The sequence below is a fragment of the Stenella coeruleoalba genome (assembly GCF_951394435.1).
Source record: "Stenella coeruleoalba genome assembly, chromosome: 8".
In the NCBI taxonomy this organism is placed as follows: domain Eukaryota; kingdom Metazoa; phylum Chordata; class Mammalia; order Artiodactyla; family Delphinidae; genus Stenella; species Stenella coeruleoalba.
In genome coordinates, this window is record NC_137154.1 from 87,512,370 (window position 1) to 87,537,323 (window position 24,954).

At 40.0% G+C, this 24,954-nt stretch overlaps 1 protein-coding gene across 1 annotated transcript in view; it reads left to right on the plus strand.

Annotated features, from left to right (window-relative positions):
• The window catches only part of POU2AF2 (POU class 2 homeobox associating factor 2), a gene marked incomplete at its 3' end in the record, with an annotated part of 29,066 nt that overhangs the window by 155 nt on the left and 3,957 nt on the right, over window positions 1–24,954 (plus strand). Inside the window, exon 2 of the mRNA XM_079929315.1 lies at window positions 24,474–24,516. Coding sequence (XP_079785441.1) covers window positions 24,510–24,516 — 7 coding nt within the window. The 5' untranslated portion in view covers window positions 24,474–24,509. The remainder of the gene's footprint in view (window positions 1–24,473; window positions 24,517–24,954) is intronic.

The following is a 24,954-nucleotide window of genomic DNA, read 5'->3' on the forward strand; positions in this document are numbered from 1 at the left end:
TAAGGTTAATTATCTCCCCTCTCCCTTTATCTTCTCACCAATCTCTCACCTCTTGAGTCTGATATTCTCCACAGCAAAGCCCCCCTTTAACTGGCACACACTATATAATTAATCTATAAGCAAGGATTCCAAGAACTCTGTGAACTTATTTGCTGGCTACTTCAGCTAGTGGATATGAAATGATGATGAGTCCTGACTTTTTCATTTCTGCCAGTCATGAACTACCAAAGGCTCAGTTGGTGGGAATAATGCTGACCTTCATATACATGTTATTCTAAATCTGATAGAGACAACTTCTAAACATCTTCTATATAACGTGCAAAATCAGATTTAAACATCTTAGTAGGAGTTGTCTTAAGTCTAAAATCTCTATCTGACATCCTTGTCTTTATAAATAGCTCTGCTCTATACCTAAAATGTTTAAGTAGTTACACCCAAATCTCCAATAATGATTCTTGAATGGAAATAGCAGTTGGTTATCGAGTTGTGTATATAATTACTCACCTGCATTGCTGGGGGCAGGACATGAGAGCAGATGACCAGGAATAAAGGAGGCAACCACATACAGCACTGAGCACAGGGGCTGGTACACAGTGGGAACTGCTTCTTCCAGTGTGTTCTGCCCAGAACGTCAGCACCATATTCAACACTGCTCCAAAGTCAAACTTCTGGGACTTGTTTCAAATGAACCAACTCCAGATTCAATTTCCTCCCATCTAAGAACATCCTTTATTTACACATTTTTTGGCTTTCCTTTCTTTTAAACCACCTCCTCTCTTCTAGTTCAAATGGAGCTTAGTTGATAAAGAGAAATCTGAATAATTGGCTCCTTGTCTGTTCCTAGTGCCATGTTTCTCCTCATGCTTCTTCAGAATCATCTGGAATGTGAGTTAAGAACATCCATACAAATCTAGTCTCTTGAGAGAAAGAGAGGAAAAAAGAAAGAGACAGAGAATTCAGTCTACTCTAAGTGAACCATAGCGGCATGGATGTAACGTGGATTGCTTGGCCACTATTATGGCTAGAATTGTGAAACTTGCAAAAGTTCCAGGCATACTGTCAGTTGGGAAGATAAGAGGCGCAATGAAGATAACTTCATAGTCAAGGAACAGATAGTCTATCTGCCCCATGTGAGGCTATAATTCCCTCCTCGGCAGCGTCATCCATACACACATACAGTAATAGGGCACTGTGCCAGATGGAATTGCATAACAAGACAAAGAGGCACCTATCCAAATGGTGGATGGAAATATATTTTTTATTAAAAAATTACCTAACATGATTTCTTACTTAAGCTCTGCGACTATCGAAGAGTGTGTTTTCTCTATTTTTTGATGCTTTTACTTTTTAAAAGATATAACACTATAAACATAATTAACAATAAGTCATATTATTTGATTTAATTTTAAAATGCAAATTCCTGGTCCCTGTTCCATGTCTATTAACATAGAGTTATTGGTCTGGGGCCAGGGAATGGTCATTCTTAACAAGCTCCTTGGGTGATTTCTTTGCACATCATAATATAAGAAATTTACCACACAGCAAAGTGCAACTGTCAAAACCCCACACATAACCAAGGTTCTTATCTCTACCCAGATTAGAAGTTGCTGAGCTATTGCTACTGGCCCAGTGACACTGCAAATGTTATACAAAAGTGGGTACAGGAAACATGTGATACATGATCTGTGCCATTAAACAACAATGGCGGAAAGGAAAACACTTATACACTTAAAAAATAAAAGACCATATAACCAAGCACTACACTGAATGCTGAAGACAAAGGACCAGGCAGCATAGCCACGTGTTATGAAGATTGGAATACTATTTGCATAAGCACGGTTTAAAGTGCACTTCCTGTGTGTTATCTCATTCAATAGACACACTACTCCTATGAGATTGACGTTGACATCGTTCTCCATCTTACAGATGAAAAAGTTGAGAACAAAAGAAGGGAAGGGATTGTTTGCAAGTTGCAGTTAGCAAGTGGCAGGTCTTCTGACTGCCAATTCCATATGCCTTCTAAAGGGAAAGATCAATGTGGACTGGAGTAGAATCATTTCTGATTCATGCTGTCTTCATCTGTTTGAGCTGTCATCACAAAATACCACAGACAGCGGAGTTTATAAACAGCATACATTTATTTCTCACAGTTCTGGAGGCTTGGTGACCAAGTTCAGGTTGCCAACATGGCAAGGTTCTCGTGAAGGCCCTTTTCTGGGTTGCAGAATTCTCATTGTATCCTCACATGATGGGAGGGCATAGAGAGCTCTCTAGGGCCCTTTTATAAAGGCACTAATCCCATTCACGAGGGTTCCATCCTCATGACCCAATTGCCTCCCAAAGGCCCCACCTCCTAATACAATCACATGGGGCCTTAGGATTTCAACATCAATTTGGGAAGGACACAAACATTCAGACCACAGCACATGCAAACAAAGGAAATGAAGGCATAAGAAAATATCATCATATAGAAAGGACTGGAAAGGTGCAAACCAGCTCTAACTATGGTTGTTCTTCTCAGGCATCAGGTACACAGGCAGTATGAACTCAGCCCTAACTTCCTGTTCTCACATATTACTCAGTGTCTCACTGCTGGTATCTTACTCTCGTCCTCATTTCAAAGACCTTTTAAATTTGGGTAATTAAATGCATATAGTCCCATTACATGGCTATTTGGACTTTAGGTATCTCCATGAATTGATTTTACTGTCTATTTCTTTCATCTCAACCACTATTCTAGAAAATCCCAAGAAAGACATCATATTAATTAATCACTGACTCTCAAGGACTTTTTCTGTCCCTGTGTCAAACACAACTCAATGAGCAGGAGTCATGTAGAATCACATTACTGGCAGCACTTACAGGCTCGAATGGCATGAGGAATACTGACACTCCTTACCCTTTTTCATACCAGTTCACTAGGTGACAATGAGTCTGATATCTTAGGTAAGTTTAGATAGGAAAGCCATCCTTAGACGTGTTCAAAATTTGCTACTGATAACATGGGTAATAACCAGTCAAAGGATAACTTGAGGAGATTGGAGGCCCTACCACACTGTTTTACCATAGATATTATCCTAAGCCAAAAACTGGACCCCCAAAGATCCTACATCAAATACCTGAAACATGTGAATGTCGACTTAAATGGCAAAATATGTGATTAAGGATCTTGGGTGGATCTTCCACTTACCCTGGAAGAGGTGATCCCTAAATGCAATCCCATGTACTCTTGTTTTTTTTAATGTGGAAGAATTGTGGGTTTTTTTTTGTTTTTGTGGGGTTTTTTTAACATCCTTATTGGAGTATAATTGCTTTACAATGGTATGTTAGTTTCTGCTTTATAACAAAGTGAGTCAGCTATATGTATACATATATCCCCATATCCCCTCCCTCTTGCATCTCCCTCCCACCCTCCCTATCCCACCCCTCTAGGTGGACACAAAGCATCAAGCTGATCTCCCTGTGCTATCAGCTGCTTCCCACTAGCAATCTATTATACATTTGGTAGTGTATGTGTGTGTTAGCATACAGTATTTGTTTTTCTCTTTCTGACTCACTTAACTCTGTATGACACTCTAGGTCCATCCACCTCACTACAAATAACTCAATTTAAATTCTTTTTTATGGCTGAGTAATATACCATTGTATATATGTGCCACATTTATAAGAGGGAGTTTTGAGAGACACGCAAAAGAGGAAGAGGTCATGTGACCAGGGAGGCAGATATCACATATCAAGGAAGGCAGGCAGGTAGGCAGCCACCAAAGCTGGAAGAGGCAGAGTGGACTCTCCCCTCGAGGTCCCTAGAGAGAGAAAGAATAAATTTTGGTCTTTCTAAGCCACCCAGGTGGTGGTAGTTTTTTCCAGCAGCCCTAGGAAACTAGTACACAGATATTATGAAAACTACATCCCCCAGATAAGTACTCTCTAGGAAGTGTCTATCTGATGCCCAAATTGCTGCTCTGTTCTTTATGACAGCACTTGAATAAGTTTACATGGGTTATGTTGACTCAACTTCTCTCATGAACATCTGTTTTCTATACCATGAAGTGTTTTTCACATTTTTGCAGTAGGAATCAAAGGGGAAAAAAATCCTTTGCATCAAAAGAAACTTTCAGGGCTTCCCTGGTGGCACAGTGGTTGAGAGTCCGCCTGCCGATGTAGGGGACACGGGTTCGTATCCCGGTCCAGGAAGAACCCACATGCCATAGAGCGGCTAGGCCCGTGAGCCATGGCCGTTGAGCCTGCGCGTCCAGAGCCTGTGCTCCGCAACGGGAGAGGCCACAACAGTGAGAGGCCCACATACCGCAAAAAAAAAAAAGAAAAAGAAAAAAAGAAACTTTCACCAAATACTGGACTTAAAACCACTGTGTGCATTTTAGCCATAATCCTGTGGTTCCACAGCTATTATCATGGATATCTTTTTAAATAATCGTTTCCTCTTTCTTTTTCAAATTTTTCTGGGTTATTCTTTACTATACTATTGACCAGATCATTAAAAATATGAGCCACTGACCAACATCTGGTACCAAAAGATATGTATTTAGACTTTTGATGTAAGTTTATGTTGCATTGTTTTCAATTACACTATTTCTATGACATTCCATAAAAACCGATCATTGAAAATTTTAAATAATATCACAAAATTCGGTGAGCTCTCAGTTATGTATACTAAAATTAAAAAGAAGAAGAGGCAGTAAGCCTAATGGCCACAATTTTTCATTTTGTTTTGAAATTCAATGAACAATTTGCAGGCTATTGAACTTTCTAATCAAATTTTTCCCAAGGTATCATAAAGATTCATTTAAAATCATTGACTATAAAACAGCTGCATGAGGGAAAAAATTCTAAACTTTCTAAGTAGGAAATGGAGCTCAGTAACCCAAATTTGGAGTTAAAATTGAGTAGTGGAATGGGGGAGTTCAGTGCAATATAGGGGGAATTAAGAATAGGCTTAGCAATCAGGGTCTGATATTTAATCCATTTTACTGGTTTATGGACACCCTCATAGCTATTCTGCTCTGCTCATTCATCAAAATGCTAGAGTGAGGAACAATAAGGAAATAGATATGAAAGTGATTTTAAGTTAATATCCTACATAAATATGAGGAAAAACAAGTGACGATTTCTGGTTGTTCTTAGAAGATCCGAGGGAGGGATCTGAGGGAAATGTTGAGGAGCAATATCCCAAGTGGGAAATATATTTGCATCATATCAACCTTGAATTATACATAATATACATACACAGACCAAAATCTAACTATTTCCACTTGGCATGATTCTTTTTATACTAACCTTAAAGCCATACTGTCAGCTAGGTGTCTTGGTTAATCTTTCCTAATTATTTTTGGAAGTAAAACATTGTAAGCACAGAAAGAAGCATGACAATAGTACATACTGATAGAAAAAAACTGGAAGAACTGAAGGTGAATGGAAGCCATATAGTGCATTTATGGCATAAATTATATGAAAGTGTTTGATCTTCCTTGGGAGGTCAGTGAACTCTAACTGTAGAACAGATGCACATTGTCCAGCTCCATCTGTAACAACTGTCTGTCTTTCCATCAGGACTGCTAGTTAGAGATTTGTTTTGTTCCATATCCAGCTGCTGTTTTGTGGCACCAATGACATGCGCATTTCAGTTATCACCGAGTGTAAACATGATGTCCATATCTGTGATTTGCATTTGGAGTTCTTGTGAAGTGTTAAAAAATGAAAGTAGACAATTGGAAACTGTATATTACAGCATCTCAAAGTTTCTTTGATTTCCCTGAAACTTTGGAAAACACATCTGAGACTCCTCTTCTGCACCAAAAGGGAAATTGCTGCCTCCTCAGTCTGTTTGAACCCCCTCCTTCTGGTTGTCAGTGGTCTCTGGCAATTCCTTTCTCCTCTCTGGGCCTCAGCGTCCTTGTCAATAAAAGTAGAGTTTGATTCCTCTCATTTCAGTATTCAATTTTAATACTCAAACTTTAAAAAGTTTATCCCATCCCCTTATCTTCTTTATTATTCATATTTCAAATGTTCACATCTCACTGCTTATGGTTTAAAGTAGATCTGAATCTCTGAGAACTAGCTCATATTCAGGCTGCAGCATCCTTGAGCTGAAGTTTCAGATCACTCTGTCATCTGGGAATCTTCAGCACTTAGGTTCACAGAATTTTCTCATCTAAGGCACAGGCAGCATAGCATGATGAAGAGTATGGGCTCTGGATCAAGATGACCTGAATGTACTACCCAGCTCTGCCATTTGTCAACTGTATGATAACTGTAAAGGTACTTTAATCTTGGTGTCAGAGGAAGATAATAATACGTGCCTTGCAAGGTTAGGTTTAATATGTCAAGAGCTTTGCACATGGTATGTGTTCAATCAATACTAGTGCTATTAAATACTGCAGTGAAGGAACATTAGAATTCAAGTGATATAAGAAATTCACTGAGCTGAAGAAATGTACAGTCCAGCTGTGGGAGAAAGAATTATACATGAGGATTAAAGACCTAAATGTAAGGCCAGAAACTATCAAACTCTTAGAGGAAAACATAGGCAGAACACTCTATGACATAAATCACAGCAAGATCCTTTTTGACCCTCCTCCTAGAGAAATGGAAATAAAAACAAAAATAAACAAATGGGATCTAATGAAACTTCAAAGCTTTTGCACAGCAAAGGAAACCCTAAACAAGACCAAAAGACAACCCTCAGAATGGGAGAAAATATTTGCAAATGAAGCAACTGACAAAGGATTAATTTCCAAAAGTTACAAGCAGCTCATGCAGCTCAATATCAAAAAAACAAACAACCGAATCCAGATGGGCAGAAGACCTAAACAGACATTTCTCCAAAGAAGATATAGATTGCCAACAAACACATGAAAGGATGCTCAGCATCACTAATCATTAGAGAAATGCAAATCAAAACTACAATGAGGTATCACTTCACACAAGTCAGTATGGCCATCATCAAAAAATCTACAAACAATAAATGCTGGAGAGGATGTGGAGAAAAGGGAACACTCTTGCACTGCTGGTGGGAATGTGAATTGGTACAGCCACTATGGAGCACAGTATGGAGGTTCCTTAAAAAACTACAAATAGAACTACCATATGACCCAGCAATCCCACTACTGGGCATATACCCTGAGAAAACCATAATTCAAAAATAGTCATGTACCAAAATGTTCACTGCAGCTCTATTTCCAATAGCCCGGAGATGGAAACAACCTAAGTGTCCGTCATCGGATGAATGGATAAACAAGATGTGGCACATATATATAATGGAATATTAGTCAGCCATAAAAAGAAACGAAACTGAGCTATTTGTAGTGAGGTGGATAGACCTAGAGTCTGTCATACAGAGTGAAGTAAGTCAGAAAGAGAAAGATAAATACTGTATGCTAGCACATATATATGGAATTTAAGGAAAAAAAATGTCATGAAGAACCTAGGGGTAAGACAGGAATAAAGACACAGACCTACTAGAGAATGGACTTGAGGATATGGGGAGGGGGAAGGGTACGCTGTGACAAAGTGAGAGAGTGGCATGGACATATATACACTACCAAATGTAAAATAGATAGCTAGTGGGAAGCAGCTGCATAGCACAGGGAGATCAGCTCAGTGATTTGTGACCACCTAGAGGGGTGGGATAGGGAGGGTGGGAGGGAGGGAGACGCAAGAGGGAAGAGATATGGGAACATATGTATACGTATAACTGATTCACTTTGTTATAAAGCAGAAACTAACACACCATTGTAAAGCAATTATACTCCAGTAAAGATGTAAAAAAAAAAAAAAAGAATTATACATGAAATAAGTGATTAAAAATTTAAAAATGGCTTTGGTTTCCAAGTGCCAAATGCATAATAGTGACCCTCAGTGAACAAGATGGAGGTTGAAAAGGGGGAGAGCAGGGCGTGGACAGGGTAGATGGAAGAAGACTTCTTGGAGGAGGGTGAGCCTTGAGCTAAGTTTGGAAGGAAGATGGTAACTCAGATGAGCAGTGAGGAGGGGTCGAGTCCAAACAGAACACGAGGCCTGGGTGATGGTCCAGAGGGAGAGGAGAGACTCTGTCTGTGATGTGCCGTGCATAGACCCACTTGGTGCATAGGGTAGAGAAGTGAAGAGGAAGTCAGGAGGCCTGGCCTGGGACATGACCTCTCAAAAGTTAGTTTTAGTCTTGCCTGCTGAGGTCTCCCAGACACTCCCCTCCATGCCCAGAGCCTCCGGCATATTTATCTGCTAAAATACTTCTTACGCTGCACGATAATTGCTTGTTTTATTAAATCTCTCCCCCAACTGGCTAATTTCTTGCTATTCCCATTTTTTTCCTTTTGGAGCCTCCAGCCCAGGAGAAACAGCAGTGGGGTAGAACGGTTAAGAGCTTGTGTTTTGGAGTCTGACAGAGTGAGGATCTGACTCTATTGCATCAAGGTGATCGAAGTTCTCTGGACTTCTGTTCCATCCTATGTAAATGGAGAGAGTGATACCCACCACAGATGTGTCATGAAAATTAAATTAGATAAGGTATAAAAAGCCCCCGATACGGCTGGTACATGGCACATTGTAAGTGCTCAGCAAATGGCAGCTTGTATGGCTTTGCTAGTACCTGGAGTGTGGTAGCATTTGATAAATGTTACTTATCGTGCAAGTGTGCTGCGCAAAGGCAGACACCCACAGTTGGTGGTGAGCTCCGAATTCCCAGCAGCCTTGGGAATTAGATACTTTGAATCCATTACTACAAATTCTAATAGAGTATAAATAAATCGACCCAGAGAAAGGCCACTGGGTAACTTTTGTAGGTTCGAAAAATTGATTCACTATGAGCCAATGAAACAACAAAATAGTGGAAGCGACAGTTAGCAACTTTGTTTTTATTCTGACTCAGCAATACCACCCTCCTCCATTCTGCGGGTTGAGATGGCTAGAGATGAAGCTCCAACTTGGTACATTTCATTAAGATAGATTCAACTGCTCCCATCCTGCAGTTCTGAATCTCCAAATATGTAACCAGTCTTGGATAACAAACCACGTATTATACTTACCCATCGTGGATGACTGTTTTATGAAAACACCAACTTCAAACGGCAGGAAGAAGGAAATAAAAGTCTTAACATTTTGATCAGGATTTGCTCTCAATTTACTGACCTAATGAGTTACTTTTTTAAGCCTACATTTCCTCAATTACAAAGGATCATATAATTCTATGAATGATATGGGTGGGAGGGGACCAGTACTCACTGTGTTTTTGATGTGTCTCCCTTATACCCACTGGGTACAGCTGCTTATCTTTCTGCTTTGCTAGATTTTCCCGACCCCAAAACATGTTCGACCCTACCCCCGACCTGAGGGGTCTAACCAAAGCTAAGCTGTATCCCTTATTTATTCTGAAAAAGATAAATTATATTTCTTCTAGTTTGACAAGAGTTTGCAAATTGAGTTTGCAAGGGAAATAGGCAACAGAAAAACCACATAAAGCACAAGAACAATTATGTGGAGTGCAAATATTCTACACTGATATCTGGTCAAAGATTGGCATGGGTAGGACAGTTGCGGTGACTTCTGAGCCTGAGTTCCCTTCCATCACCTCAATTTTCTCTGGGGTAAATAAGAATTCTTAATGATAATAGCTATCATTTACTGCTAGGCTCTGAAACAGAAACTTTACAAATATTTTCATTTATCCATTTGAAAGTAAATTTCACTTATCAACAAGGAACACAATAGCCCTAAGAGGGTGACACTCATACCTATTTTTCAGATGACAAAATTAAGAATCATGTAGGAATCAGTGGAGCTTAGATTTGGACCCAGGTCTTTATTTTACTTAAAGTAGTATTGCCTTCTTAAGTTTACATTTCTGGCCCAAGGAAGGGCTATCTTAGGAATAACCACTTTGCTTCGGGTTCTCTGCTCAGTGCTGAGCTCACCCTTCACACTCCATACATTCTGTTGGCCCCATCATGCTTTCATTCCCTCTCAACCATATGTCCTCATCCCTGTCCGTCTCTGCAGCAATTCCGTAGACTGCTCAGATGATGCCACACCCAGCCCAAACCAGAGCCAGGACCTTCCTCTCCTCTGATACCCGGACATCTTAGAAGAAACTGGACACAGAAGTTCTCAATTTCCTTCTAGAACCTATCTCTAGCTCTGTCCCAGAACCTGCTTCCAGAGTGTAGTTTCTCTCTGCCATTCCCCACCACTCGGGAACCCCTGTTCTCCTGCGCTTTGGATGGCATCTAGCCCTCCCTGTAAAAGAGGAAACCATTTCCGGAGCCAGAGTCCAAGCGCACCACACCGACCTCGCAGAAACCTCTCTGCTGCTCTGCTTGAGCTCTCTAGGGTCTGCCGGCCAACCCATTATACTCTGACCTCTTCTTCTTGCCTGAATCTTATAGCCCTGCTCTGCCTGTTGCTGAGGTGTGATTTCTTTTCTGAAAGTTGCTGAGTTGACCTGAGAGGCTGGTATCACATGGCTTGTTCCTGGGGCAGGATGTAATATGTCACTTCTCCCACTCGAGGAGGAGGAGACCATCTCAGCTCCCTTCTGAAGGCTGGAAAAGATCCCCGAGACCAGGGAAATGCAGAGCTTACCAGCTCAATTGACTCTGCTGATACACCTCTTAGGTGCTCTCGCAGCCTACGTGGTGTCCAGCACTCTCTCACAGTTGCACACACTAAAGAATCATATGCATACTCTGAATAAATATAATAACCACTAAGGAAAGGGGAGGGCAATTTCCTTCTGCTCTTACCCTCTTATGAACAAACGGAAAAAGATGGAGAGAGAAGGACCACCAATAGTCTCATTTCCTGGGCAGTTTATAGAATTCCATGCTAAAGACAGATGGAAGCCTTTACTAACATCAAAATCTAATTTTAATCAAGATATAACCCCCAAAGCCTCCTAAAACTTGGACAATTTTATACTGTGCTACTTCTCTTTGATATTCTAATGGTGGTGCTAAATAACAATGAAAAGCCTCAAAGAAAGAAAGAGGCAGAAGGTAAATAAGCCCACACACTGCTTATCCATGCTTTAAATTTAGGCAGTTGGCCATATATAAGTTCAAAGAAGAAATCACAGCCTTTGCAGCCCTCACTGTACTTGCCAAGTGTAAAAACAGAGCACATGTATGTTCTGTTGACTCCATCGTCAGAGGCATCCGCAAGCTCTGAAGGCACAGGAGTGCAAATTATCTGTACTACTGCTATTACAAGAAATCCTCATGCTCTTCTATTATTTCTAAAAGTTTACCATAAAAGTTATTTTTCATCTCTTCCACTTTCATAAAAGAGCCCTTCCTACAATGTGTTCTGGCTTTAGTAAGAATTTTGTGTTTACCTGGGCACAGCAAATGGTCATCAGATGGCCCAAAGTGTATCTTTCTGCTTTGCTAATGTTTTAGTTTTCTTATATATATATATTTTTTTATATTTTAGAAGTACACATGCTCTTTGTGTTTATCAAATTCTTAGGAAGACTATAATTTTTACTTAATGAGTACATCTTGCTTGCCCTTGCTACTTTTTTCTGAATTGCCAGCAGAAGGATCCACTCATCTGTAATGTTTGCACAGTTATTGATAAATGGAATCAGTGTCTACCCTGGGAGTGTCCCCCCAAACCTTTCACTCACTCTCATAACGCAGTGCCTTGCATATTGCTTGCTAATGTTGCCAACTAACCCCCTTCCTGAGCCCAGAAAGAATTTAAAAAGAAAAAAGGCATTTTCTGAGCTGGCAATGCCTTGTAAACTCCAAATGCCAATGTTTTAATACATAAGTACATATTATATCCCTGGCATTCATTTGAATGAATGTTTTATCTAAAGCTTTCAAAATGGCCCATTGTCTGACTTTAATTAGCCCACGGTCCCGCCTGTTTGGAGAACTGAACTGCATTTCCAGGGCTGTCCATGTTCCCCACCCAACCACCTGCTCCTTCGCAATTGCAGAAATTTAAAAATAATAATAATAATAAAGGCAAACCTTCTGCAAGCACCTTATTTTTTCAGCTGTCTTATTGATTCTGTAGGGTTTTTTTAATATCATGAAATCTAAAACATTTCCTGGTGGTGAATCCTTTCACACAGCTTGCAAAAATAATCAGATTTTGCAGTGAAACAGCCATGGCGTGTCCATCTGGCAGAGTTGAAGTTCTGCAGATTCTGCTCTGGCCAAAGTTTACAGGACCATTTATTAATGTGCATCCCAGTAGCTCCTGTTGTTCTAACTTAGCTACATAAATACAAATAGCATTCCAAAGGCACACCAAGACCCAGGGGTTAAATTAAAAAAAAGTGTTTCATTTTGTAACTCAAGCAACAGAAATCACTTTCCCACAAAAGGCAGCCTGGACATAATTTTGTGCCAAGCAGGAGAGTTTTAACAGTAAAATTTCAAGAAACTGTCAGAAATCTGGAATTCTGTAAACAGTGTTACTTTCCAAAGGGCATAAAATAGTTCATATACCAGAAATGCAAGACACTTGGAACCACAGTTGTTTTTTTTTTTATTTGAGATTTACAATAAAGATATTACTTAAATTCTATTTTTAAATTTTTATTAACTGGTTGTTTCAATTACAAAAGTAACACATGATAAAATTTCAAATATAATAAAATAATATAAAATAAAAAATAGAAGTCTACTGACCTTCCCTGCCTACCAATCCCCTCGTTCTACTTCCCAGGGTCACCATACTGAGTTTTATGTGCTGTCTTCCAGAATTTCTCTATGATATTTTATTAGAAAGAAATTAAGCTGTCGCACCAAGTTAATGAACATAAAATCTTAGATATTTACAGGTACTATTACAAAAATGCATAAAATAATGTTCTCATGGTGAATTCCTGTCCCCCAAGAGAGAATTTAAACAGACCTTTTTTAGTCTTCATTTCACTTCTATACATTTGAAGGCACTAAGTAAAGCACTTCATCCTTTCATGTCTCCATCTATGTCAATTACATAGTCCCTGCTGTCCCCTGAAGTGGTGACATTGCAAACAAGGTGCACAAATACAACTCTTTCTTTGTGAGATAAATCCCCTATAATCTAGGCTTTATAGATGCAAGGTAAATGTTTTTAAGGATATATGTTTCAATATTCCTTCCTCACAAATTCTTATAGGCTTTAGGATTGGACCTACACAATGCCCTATTAAATCACTTAAGGATGTAGAGTTTTTCCCTCTGTAAACAGGGCAGTATGAGGGAGACATGCCAGGCCCCTCTTTACACACGGATATCAGTGGGGAGGATGGGGATAAAGAAGAAAAGAGAGAAAGAGCCCTGGGAATTGGTACAACTGGGACAGGTGGCCAGCAGCCCTTAGCACCCACAGGGAGAGTATCAGCTCTCGCCAGGCTCTAACACAAAGCCAAATAGAGGTGGATATAAATGTCCCCTGCTGGCCTCCTGAAACCCCGCCCTACTGAGAGCTCCTCAGACCTGTATCACTGGATCTGTTCAGTTGCAATAGCCCATATACTCACCCCACCAACAATATCTGACCTATCATTTTCAGCCCCAGATTAAATTTCCTAGAATGCCACTTTCAGCACATCTACACTGCTAAGAACCACCTAAAGGACCACTGCCTGCTACTGGACAAAGTCCAAGCTCCTCAGCCTGGCTCAAAAAAGCTTTTTATAACCTGACTCCTGCCCCCTCCTCCAGCTTCTCCCCAGTTTCCCTGTCTGCACACTTCCTGCACACATTTCCTTGTCTCTGACATGCTGTCCACACATTTGAGCCTTTGCTTTCCTCCCCAACAACAATGCCCCTTATCCTATCTGCTTACTGATTTCTTTTCATCCTTCAAAAAGGGATTCATATATCACCTACAGTATGATACGTTCAGTCATCCCTCAAGATAGCAACTCGCCTCCACCCCTACCCTCATCCTAATCCCAACCTCCTCCCCCTACCTGCACTAAATCATGGTTAGAGTAGATCTAGTAGAATCCAGCCTATGCCACTCACTAGCTTTGTGACCTTGACAAGTCCTTATACTATTAGTTGCCAATCTGTAATCTAGAGGTAATAACTTACTACAGTCTATTTCGTTGGTTAATGACAAGGCTTCAATGAGATAATGCGTGTGAATCTTTAGCATACTGCAGAGCATATAAAGCACACAAATGTTAGTTGTTACTAAAAGTGATGAAACACATATGTAAAGTGCCTGATACAGAGTCTGGCATGAAATAGGTATTCATAAAATGCTAGTCCTCCCAACCCTTGTTTTTATTACTGCACCAATTACATATATATTTGTGCAACTCTCTTCTTTTTGAAACTGTGAGCTCCCTTAGAATCCATGCTTTATTCCTCTTTGTATTTCTGGGAATTACCACAATCCTGATACATAGTAGGCACACACTATATTTTTTTAAGATTTTTTGATGTGGACCATTTTTAATTTGAATTGAATTTGTTACAATACTGCTTCTGTTTTACGTTTTGGTTTTTGGCCTCGAGACATGTGGGATCTCAGCTCCCCAACCAGGGATTGAACCTGCACCCCCTGCATTGGAAGGCGAAGTCTTAACCACTGGACCGATAGGGAAGTCCCCACAACATATTTTTATTTAATCAATTAAGTGAAACTTCTGCTCTGGGCAAACCAACTTGCTTGTTATTCCTTGAAGAAGAGCCATGTTTTTCCATATCTGTGCTTGGTTCACAAAATTCCTTGCACCTGGGAGCTTCCTTTCTCCTCTGCATCCTCTCAACTTTCAGTGCCAAATTCAAATCCTTAGCACATTGATTTGCCCCTTTTCTCACTTCCAGAGTATGTAGAGCATGGACCATGCACCTGGACACTAGGTACATACTGTTCTGTACCATGAGTTACTTTTTCCTGGGTATGTCTCTATCAGTTACTTATTGCTGCATAAGAGCCCACTGAACCTTAGTCATTTATAATAATGATTTATTATTTCTCACAATACTGTGGGTTGGCTGTGTACTTCTGTGCACTCATGCAGTTGCATTCAACTGGAGGTCCAGCCTTGTCAGAAAGTCCAGGATGTCTCTTTCCATGTCTGGCAGTTGGTGCTAACTGTCAGCAGAGTGCCTGGATTTGCTTCCACACACTCACTCATCCTCCAGGAAGCTAGACTGACTTTTTTTTTTTTCTTAATACATTGGGGGTTTTTTTAATTGTTTTAAAATTTATTTTTTGGCTGTTTTGGGTCTTCGTTGCTGCGCTCAGGCTTTCTCTGGTTGCAGCGAGCGGGGATTACTCTTCCTTGCAGTGTGCGGGCTTATTGCGGTGGCTTCTCTTGTTGTGGAGCACGGGCTCTAGGCACACGGGTTTCAGTAGTTGCAGCACACGGGCTCAGTAGTTGCGGCACATGGACCCTAGAGCACGTGGGCTTCAGTAGTTGTGTCTTGCGAGCTCTAGAGCGCAGGCTCAGTAGTTGTGGCACATGGGTTTAGTTGCTCCACAGCATGTGGGATCTTCCCTGACCAGGGATCGAACCTGAGTCCCCTGCATTGGCAGGCGGATTCTTAACCACTGTGCCACAAGGGAAGTCCTAGAATGACTTTTTAAGAGGAAATTGTAAGGCAGAATTTCAAGCAAGCAAAGGTGAAAGCAGCAAATCCTCTTAAAGTTTAGACTCTGAAACTCACACAACATCACTTCTGCCACATTCTATTAGTCACAAAACCATCCCAGATTCAAGGGGTATAGAGATAGACTAACTTGTCAATGGGAAGAGCTGCAAAGTAATTCTGGCCATATTTAATCCACCACAAATGGCTTGTGTCCCTAAGTAGATACTAATCTAAGCCCTTGTTGCATTTTTTCTAACACCTGAAACATTCAGCATTGTGCCTAGATTATCAGAGATGCCCGGTAAATATCTTTGGTTTGGTGGAAGGGCTAGTGCACAGAACCTACTGGTTAAAGGAGAATAAATTTGAGAGTCAGAGAGTTTGGGTTTAAATCCTAGTTCTGTAATTTATTAAATAGATAATTTGGGACACATTACTTAACTGCTCTGACGCTTGGTTTCCTCTTTTGTAAACTTGAGATGGTAATATCTACTTTATAATAAGATAACATCATATAAAGCACCTGGAACATGGTAGATGCTTAAAACTGTAGTTCCTATTCATTATGAAGTGTTTTTTCTTATTTATGATTAAATTACTATGTATCAGTAACTCAGATAACAGGTCCATAAATCAAAACCTCTTTCAAACTTTGCAAAACTAGTAAGATTTATTAGAACAGGTATGGTATAGTTTAGTCACTGTATAAAATTTCACACCAATCAGAATGCCCCAGTTCTACTACATACTTGTCACATTAACTAAGGCATCTAATTCTCTATGCCCATTTTCTTCTGGAGGAAGAAGGTATTCCATCCTAACACAGGTGTCCATTTAAAAGCTAACAGCATTATATCTGGCATTAACTTTACATTCATTTCAAAGTTGGAGGAAAATCCTATGACTTATGGTGGGTCTCAAAACAGATATTAAAAGATGGTTTTAAAATGTTCAATATTTCATCAGTTCCACCTCTCTCCCAGCCATAAATATGATGACAATGAAAAACTAAATATACTGTGAATTCCTTGAAGAAGGATCACAGCTATTCACAAGTGGCTATGATTTTTATTTAAACATTAATAGCAATATATTTAATTTTAAAGAGACACTTTCAAACTATGTAATCAGAATTTTTAAAATATACAGCAGTGTGAAAAAGCTTATGCTACTTGGAGCTCTTTTCCTTAGTACATTTCAAAATAGTCCTTCAACTAGGTTGGCATCTAAAAATATTATAGGGTCATAAAAATGACAATAAATGTACTGAACTCCTAATCTTATCACTTTACTACCATGGTGACCTGTTGGTTCAAATTAACTCATTTTCATGGAGGGGATTTGGGGCAGCTGTGAGGCTGCTGTGTTAGCTACAGGAAGTTGCAGACTGGCAAATTTCATTCAAATGTAAACCTCTAAATTTGGCTACTTGGCATTGCAGGATCCTGTTGTTTGCAGTATGCAAAATAAAAATTATATACCATCTCGCTTGGTCAAAATTTATGGGCTTTTCGATATTAATTTCAATACTACTTCTGGAGAAATAGTATGGTGAGATGCAACTGCGTGAATATAATATCTTTGTTTCTTTTTAATAAATTTATTTATTTATTTTTGGTTGAGTTGGGTCTTCGTTGCTGTGCATGGGCTTCCTCTATTTGTGGCGAGCCGGGGCTACTCTTTGCTGCGGTGCGCAGGCCTCTCGTTGCGGTGGCTTCTCTTTGTTGTGGAGCACGGGCTCCAGGCGCGCGGGCGTCAGTAGTTGTGGCGCATGAGCTCAGTCGCTCTGTGGAATGTGAAATCCTCCCAGACCAGGGCTCGAACCCTTGTTCCCTGCATTGGCAGGCGGACTCCCAACCACTGCACCACCACGGAAGTCCCAAATACGATATCTTGAACAAGGTGAAAAGGAATGTGTTTTCCCTTCACATGAGCAATGATAACTAGTGTGCATGCCGAAGGCTCATGTTTTAAGCTGTTCTTTCTCAACCTATAAATCTGGGACGCCAGCTCTAAAATCTATCCAGTGAAATCCTTCCCAGTCCCAACATAAGCCCTTTAGAGCTCGTCTATGTTCTGTGAAGTTATGTGTTATCATTGCTTTTTATATTACTTATCCATCTAAATATTTCCCAGGCCACCATAGAGAGCACAGCACTAATTACAACTATAAATAATTAAATGGAAATGTTTTATATCATGGTGGTGGGTCATAAGAGTTTGTTAAAGTGGTCAAAATTTATCAAATTTTTTGCTTAAAATTTCTGAATTTTATTACAGGTAAATTATACCTTAATAAAGCTGACTTCCCTCCCCAAAAATAGAATATCCACTGAAGGACTAAAGAGTGTGTGTGTGTGTGTATATATATATATATATATATATATATATATACACACACACAAACACACACGCATATATATATATGCAGGGTAGTTTTTTTTTTTTAATTTATTTATTTTTGGCTGTGTTGGGTCTTTGCTCCTGTGCGTGAGCTTTCTCTAGTTGCGGTGAGCGGGGGCTACTCTTCATTGTGGTGCACGGGCTTCTCATTGCAGTGGCTTCTCTTGTTGCGGAGCACAGGCTCTAGGCGCGTGGTCTTCAGTAGTTGTGCCTCGCGGGCTCTAGAGCACAGGCTCAGTAGTTGTGGCACATGGACTTAGTTGCTCCGCAGCATGTGGGATCTTCCCGGACCAGGGACCGAACCCGTATCCCCCGCATTGGCAGGCATTCTTAACCACTGCGCCACCATGGAAGCCCCCCCCCCAGGATAGTATTTACACACAGGGAAATACAAATCTCACTAGTTCTTTGTGAGCTTTTATGTAATTATATGATCTCTCTGAATGTCCCTAAGTCTCCTTTATACTAATATTTTAAACTATGAAGTTTTCTGACTTTTATTTTCAAGTTATGAAAGCTCTTGGAAGGCAGTATGCTGTGGTAGTTAAGAAATAGGCTCTGGAATCAGAAAGTTCCTTGTTTGATCCCACCCACCACCACTAACAACAACCCTACCTACAGGGGAACCCGAGTTATTTTCTCTGTTTCAATTTACTCATCAAGATGAAAATAGCATTACTTATCTTCTGGGGTGGTTGTGATAATTAAATGTTAGTAGATATAACACATTTGGTCATGTGCCTAATGGTGTGCTTATGAAATTACTACAAGTGCGTGCTTATGAATTTTATTTATAATCTAAATCTCTGCTGGAAAATGTTGGCAGTCATAGAAAAATAAAAAGTTAAAAATAAAAGCTGCTGTGGTTAAAACAGGACAGTATCTACTTCTAGTTTTAATACTTAGGGATTTGACTCTGTTTCAGATAGTCAACAGTCTGGAGTTGGGGAGATTTGTACCCAAAACAAAATAGAATCCTGCATAAAACAAATTTTGCTAATTTGTTGGGCTGGCTGGAAGTAAGGGAAATCACCAAAGCTAGGGGGTTTGGGGCAGGGGGGGTTGGGTTGAAGGTTAGCATGGAAGGTGGGGAAAATGTTTGAGCAGAAGTAAGGACACAGAATGAAGAGAAGTTGATCACACCAAAAGGGCAGATTCTCCTAAGGAAGGGTGTTCAAATTAGCCTGATACATGAAGACTGGTTCTTGAGCTATTTTTGCCAAGATTGGGGAGCTGAACCTGGGACAGGGAACCTGGAAGGGAGCTACCTCCGAAGAAATATAAGCATAACTCTTCTGGAGAAGCACAACTCAAGTTAGGAACCCAGATTTTCACAGATTAAGGTCAACCAGATATGAGTTTCAATCAAAGATCACCAAATGCATAAGGAAACAAGTCACTAAGAATGACAGTCAGCATAAACAATAAAGTTAAATTCTCAGGACTTTCAGATATTAGAACTACCAAATACAAAATAAATAATAACATAATACATAATGAACACTCAACAAAAGACCAAGCAAAATTTTTTAAAAATCAATGGAACTTCTAGAAATGAAAAAATATCTAATCATTGATACCAAAAAATTTCAATGTTTGTGTTAAACAGTAAATTAGCTACAGTTGAAGAAGGAATTAGTGAACTGGATGTAGAGCTGAAGAAATCTATACCCATCTATCCCAAAATATAGAACATAGAATCATGGATATAGAGGAAGTAACAAAAAGTTAAGAATATATAGGGGATAAAAGTAAAAGATTTAACATACATCGAAGACCCAGAAGGAAAGAATACAGATAATACAGGCAAGGCAATATTTAAGTAGAGGATAGTTGAAACTTTTCTGAAAGACATGTACCCCCAGCCACATGAAGCATACCCTATACAAGCAGAATACATTTTAAAAATCTACCCCAAGGTAAAATAAGATGTACTTGAAAAACCATAAAGACAAAGGGAGTATATTAAAAAGGTAGTCAGAAAAGAAAGAAAGATTGTTACAAAGAATAAGTTTAAGGTTAATAGCAAACTTCTCAACAGCAGTCATGGAAGCCACAAGACAATGGAGTGCTATCTTTAAAGTGCTGACAAAAGGATAACTGTAAAGTTACAATTATGAACCCCAAAATAGTATCTTTTAAGTACAGGGAAAAAGAAATTATATTTTCAGATAAATAAAAAACTGAAACAGTTTACCACTAACACCACCTACAGGGAAGGAATTTTCTAAAGGGTTATTTCAGAAGAAGGAAACTTGAATTGAGAAAAAAATTTTGGAGGACAGATAAGCAAAGAAAATGATGAACATGTAAGTAAATCTAATACAGATTTACTTAATAAAATGATAAAAATAATTATGAAGTCTAATTTGTGGAGGTTTAATAAAAAGAAACAAGCTAAAATACAAGAAAATACATACTCGTGTAAATTAGGAGAGGAGCAATAAGAGTTAATGTCCTAAGGATCTTGTCTGTCAGTGGGAGGTTTAAGATACTGTTTGTAGGGACTTCCCTGGTGGTGCAGTGGTTAAGAATCCACCTGCCAATGAGTGGGACATGGGTTTGATCTGGGAAGATCCCACATACCGTGAGCAACTAAGCCCGTGTGCCACAACTACTGAGCCTGCACTCCAGAGCCCGCAAGCCACAACTACTGAGCCCACGTGCTGCAACTACTGAATCCTGCACGCCTAGAGCCCGTGCTCTGCAACAAAAGAAGCCACCGCAATGAGAAGCTCGTGCACTGCAGTGAAGAGTAGCCCCTGCTCTCCGCAACTAGAGGAAGCCTGCACACAGGAAGGAAGACCCAATGCAGCCAAAAATAAATAAAATAAAATAAATAAATTATTTTAAAAAGATACTGCTTGTCATCTTTGTTAAATATGCAGGTAAAATTTTATGACTAACCATAAAGAATGGAAATAGAGTGTTTACTTTCCACAGCAGGTAAAGGGCAAAAGTATGCAGGAGAAACAAACACAAGAGGCTTCTTTTCATCAAATAATAAATAAAATCAACTAGGCTAGTAATTATGAAAGCTTTGTAGAGTCTTCAGGTATTAAAATTGGGTTGGAGTGGGAGGTACAGTGCTGGCAATTCCACAGTAATAATTAAAACTGGGCAGAAGACGAAGAAGGGGTATAAGAAGACTGTTGGTGGCATTGGTGGTGGTAGATGGTGGCATTGGTGGTGGTAGATGCTGCAGGGGCTGTGTTGGCACAGACTGAGTTCTGTCACGCCTCAGGCAGAGGCCAGGCAGAGCCACAGCAGCTGATGAACCAGTGCATGGCTGACAGGTGCCGATACTTCTGTCCATCAGGTTGGGCATATGCACTGCATCTCACAGAAGCCTTCCTCCTGGCCCCAGCCTTGGCCAGAGCAGTTTAAGGGAGCAGGTAGGGAGGAAAAGATGCAGGAGAGCAACAGGACATCTCCCCAGGCAGCACCCGGGACAGTTACCACCCTGCCACACCCTGCTTACCCAGTGAAGGAGGCTGAGGCAGAAGCCACAGGGAATGGGCCCTGGCACAGGCCTCGGAGGAAAGACCCAGATGGACAGAGCTGGAAATCAGAGGGAAACACTGGATAACATGGGCCCTGGCAACATGGGAAAATGTGCCCAAACACAAGTGCTTCTACAGTTAATCAGTAACTCCTTTCCTTCCCATATAAGAATCACAGTACCCTGACCTACACCCATCTCTGACCCTGCATGCCCACGAGTTTCCTTCTGCCATTTGCCATTGTTAACTTATTAGGGAGTTTGAGATTAACAGAGGCAAACTATTATATATAGAATGGATAAACAGCAAGGTCCTACTGTATAGCACAGGGAATTATATTTAATATCCTGTGATAAACCATAATGGAAAAGAATATAAAAAAACATATATGCATAAATGAATCACTTTGCTGTACAGTACAAACTTACACAACATTGTAAATCAACTATATGTCAATAAATTAAATTTAACAAAAAAACAAAGTATTAACTTATTAAATAGGAAAACATGTTTAGAGGCATATACCATAGATTTGAAGCGACATAAAAATGCATCTGAGTGATAATAGCTAATACTTACATCCTCCTTACTCTAAGCCAGGAACTATTCTAAGTGCTTGACACATAAAATCACATTTAATCTTCATGTGCCCAAGATCACACAGCTAACAAGAGGCAGAGCTGGGATTCAAACACACACTCTGGTTCCAGAGTCTTCACTCCCAAATACTGTGCTACTTCTGAACGGTTGGAGGACATTTTGCCTGAAGAAGATACAATTCCAGTTTGGGGTTATGGATGGAATGTTTGCACCCCACCCCCATAATTCATGTGTTAAAGCCCTCATCACTGGAAGCAGCCTAAGTGTCCATCGACAGATGAATGGATAAAGAAGATGTGGCACATACATACAATGGAATATTACTCAGCCAGAAAAAGGAACAAAATTGAGTTATTTGCAGTGAGATGGATGGACCTAGAGGCTGTCATACAGAGTGAAGTAAGTCAGAAAGAGAAAAACAAATACTGTATGCTAAGACATATATATGGAATCTAAAAAAAAAAAAAAAAAAAAAGCCCTGATCCCCAGCGCGATGGTATTTGGAGATGGGGCCTTTGGGGAGGTAGTTAGGTCATGAGGGCTTTGCCCTCATGAATGGGATTGGTGCCCTTATAAGAAGAGACACGTGGAAAAGATGATTTCTCTTTGTGCCACATGAAGACACAGTGAGAAGACAACCAACTGCAAGCCAGGATGAGGGCCCCCAGAGAACCCGACCTTACTTGCACCCTGATCTCAAACTTCCAGCCTCCAGAACTGGGAGAAATGTTTGTTGTTTAAGCCACCACGTCTATGGTATTTGTTCTAGCAGCTCAGACTGATTAAGACAGTTGAGAAATGATGGGTTATCTTCAGATATTTGAAGAGCTATGTATGGAAGAAGGGTTTACCTTATTCTGTATGGACCAAGATTAGAATTAAGAATATGACTCTTTTCAGCCTACTTTATCACAGCTGGAGGGCCCCAAAGAAGAAATAGGCTTTCTCAGAGGGTGCTAAGTTCTCCACCACTGTAGGCTAAATGCACCCAGGGCTGATAACATGGAGAGTATGTCAGCCTTGAGTGGTAGTTGAATGAGACTCTCTGTAAACTCTCTTGCAACTCTTGAGGGTCTGTAGGATCATTAGGGTCAAGACTAAGTGTTCAAATCCGAAGAACTAGATGTTGAGGACTCACCTTTTACAACAGCAACATTGTTCCTGGGTATCTTGGAGCCAGAGCTTGCATTTGTATATCTTAAGACTCTACACACCTGGATACTCTTCCTTCAGCACTCAGCTTAAGCATCACCTCCTCCAGGATATGTCCCCCATCCCATCCCTAATACTGGCTTAGGTGTCCACCTCAGCCCACCTTACTTCTACAATGCCACTTCTCACACTACACTGAATTATCTGTTTCATCATCAGTCACTCCCTGTATTAGTGTCCTAGGGCTACAGTAACAAATTACCACAAATGGGATGCCTTAAAACAATAAAAATTTACCGTCTCACAAATCTGGAGACTAGAAGTCCAAAATCAAGCTGTCGGAGGGCCAGGCTCCCTCAGAGGGCTTTAGGAGAGCATATTTCTTTGCCTTTTCCTAGCTTCTGGTGGTTACTGGCAAACCTTAGTGTTCCTTAGCTTGAAGTTGTAGCTCTCAGATTTCTGCCTCTTTCTTCAGACTGCCTTCTCCCCTCTGTGTGTGTGTCTCTGCGTGTCTCTCTCCTCTTCTTATAAGGACAACAATCATATTGGATTTAGGGCCCACAATCTTCCAGGACGAACTCATTTTAATTTAACTAGTTTCATCTTCAAACCTTCTATCTCCAAATAAGTTCACATTCACAGGTTCTGGTAATTAGGACTTCAATATATCTTTTCAGGGGACATAGTTCAACCGACAATATCCCTCAGCCTCCTATGCTCACTAACCTGCAGGATCTTTGACGCCTATTTTTATTCCATATATTTTTATTGTGTCTATGATGGATCACACTCTGTTCCAGACACTGAGAACAAGTCACAGTCAAGGTCTCTACCCTTAGTGAAACTTCCATTCAACATGGAGGCAGACAGCTTAAAAAGTGGCCATTCAATGTTAAAACCAAATACAAACATATTCGTGTGTGCATGTATGTTTGTATTTATATAAATCTTTGATATCTATTTGATGAAGGATATTAACACAAACAGTAAAAAAAAAAAGATAAATTATTTCATCTAAACTGTGCTTTTTGGCAAGTTTATCAGAATCTAAAACGTTGGTTTCTCTCTGTCCCTTGTTTGTTTTCTGGTATTGTGTTCTTAACTCTCATTTGACCCTCCCCTAAGCTAACCTCTCCTAAAATGTTTCTTAGTAGCAGAAAATAAAGCTTGTAGAACGTATTCCTAAACTTTTTTTAAGTTCAAACTTGCAACTAAAGAAGAAAACACTTGTGCCCCCTCTGTCTTCCAGGGCAGTGTCAGCTCTACTCAGCCTCCGTTTGGCCCGATGCCAGGTGAGTATTGCAGTTCAAGGGGCAATTCCTTCTCTTTTGAGCAAAATCAGGCATTTAGGCTTCCATTCTTTCATAGCTGCCTTACAGCACTTGCAAAATTTTGAAGCTTTGAAACATTTATTTTTAAGATGTAATATCAGGGAAAGCAGACCTCATTCCTGAATTTGGAACGCATTCCGTCCAGCATAAGTTTATTGGGCAAAAGCAATATCAATTAAGCCCTTGATACAGTTTTAAAATGTTTAAGATTCTGGCACTGTGGTCTGATAGATTATGCACATGCTTCAGAACAGAAAGAGAAAGACCTGAAGGCAGGTGGAATAACAATTATTTATTGGTGCTTTCTATATGCCAGGCACTTAGTTAAGCATCTTACATTCATTTTAATACATATGTCTCATTAAGTACTCCTGTTGGGATGGAATAGGAGAATTCTTA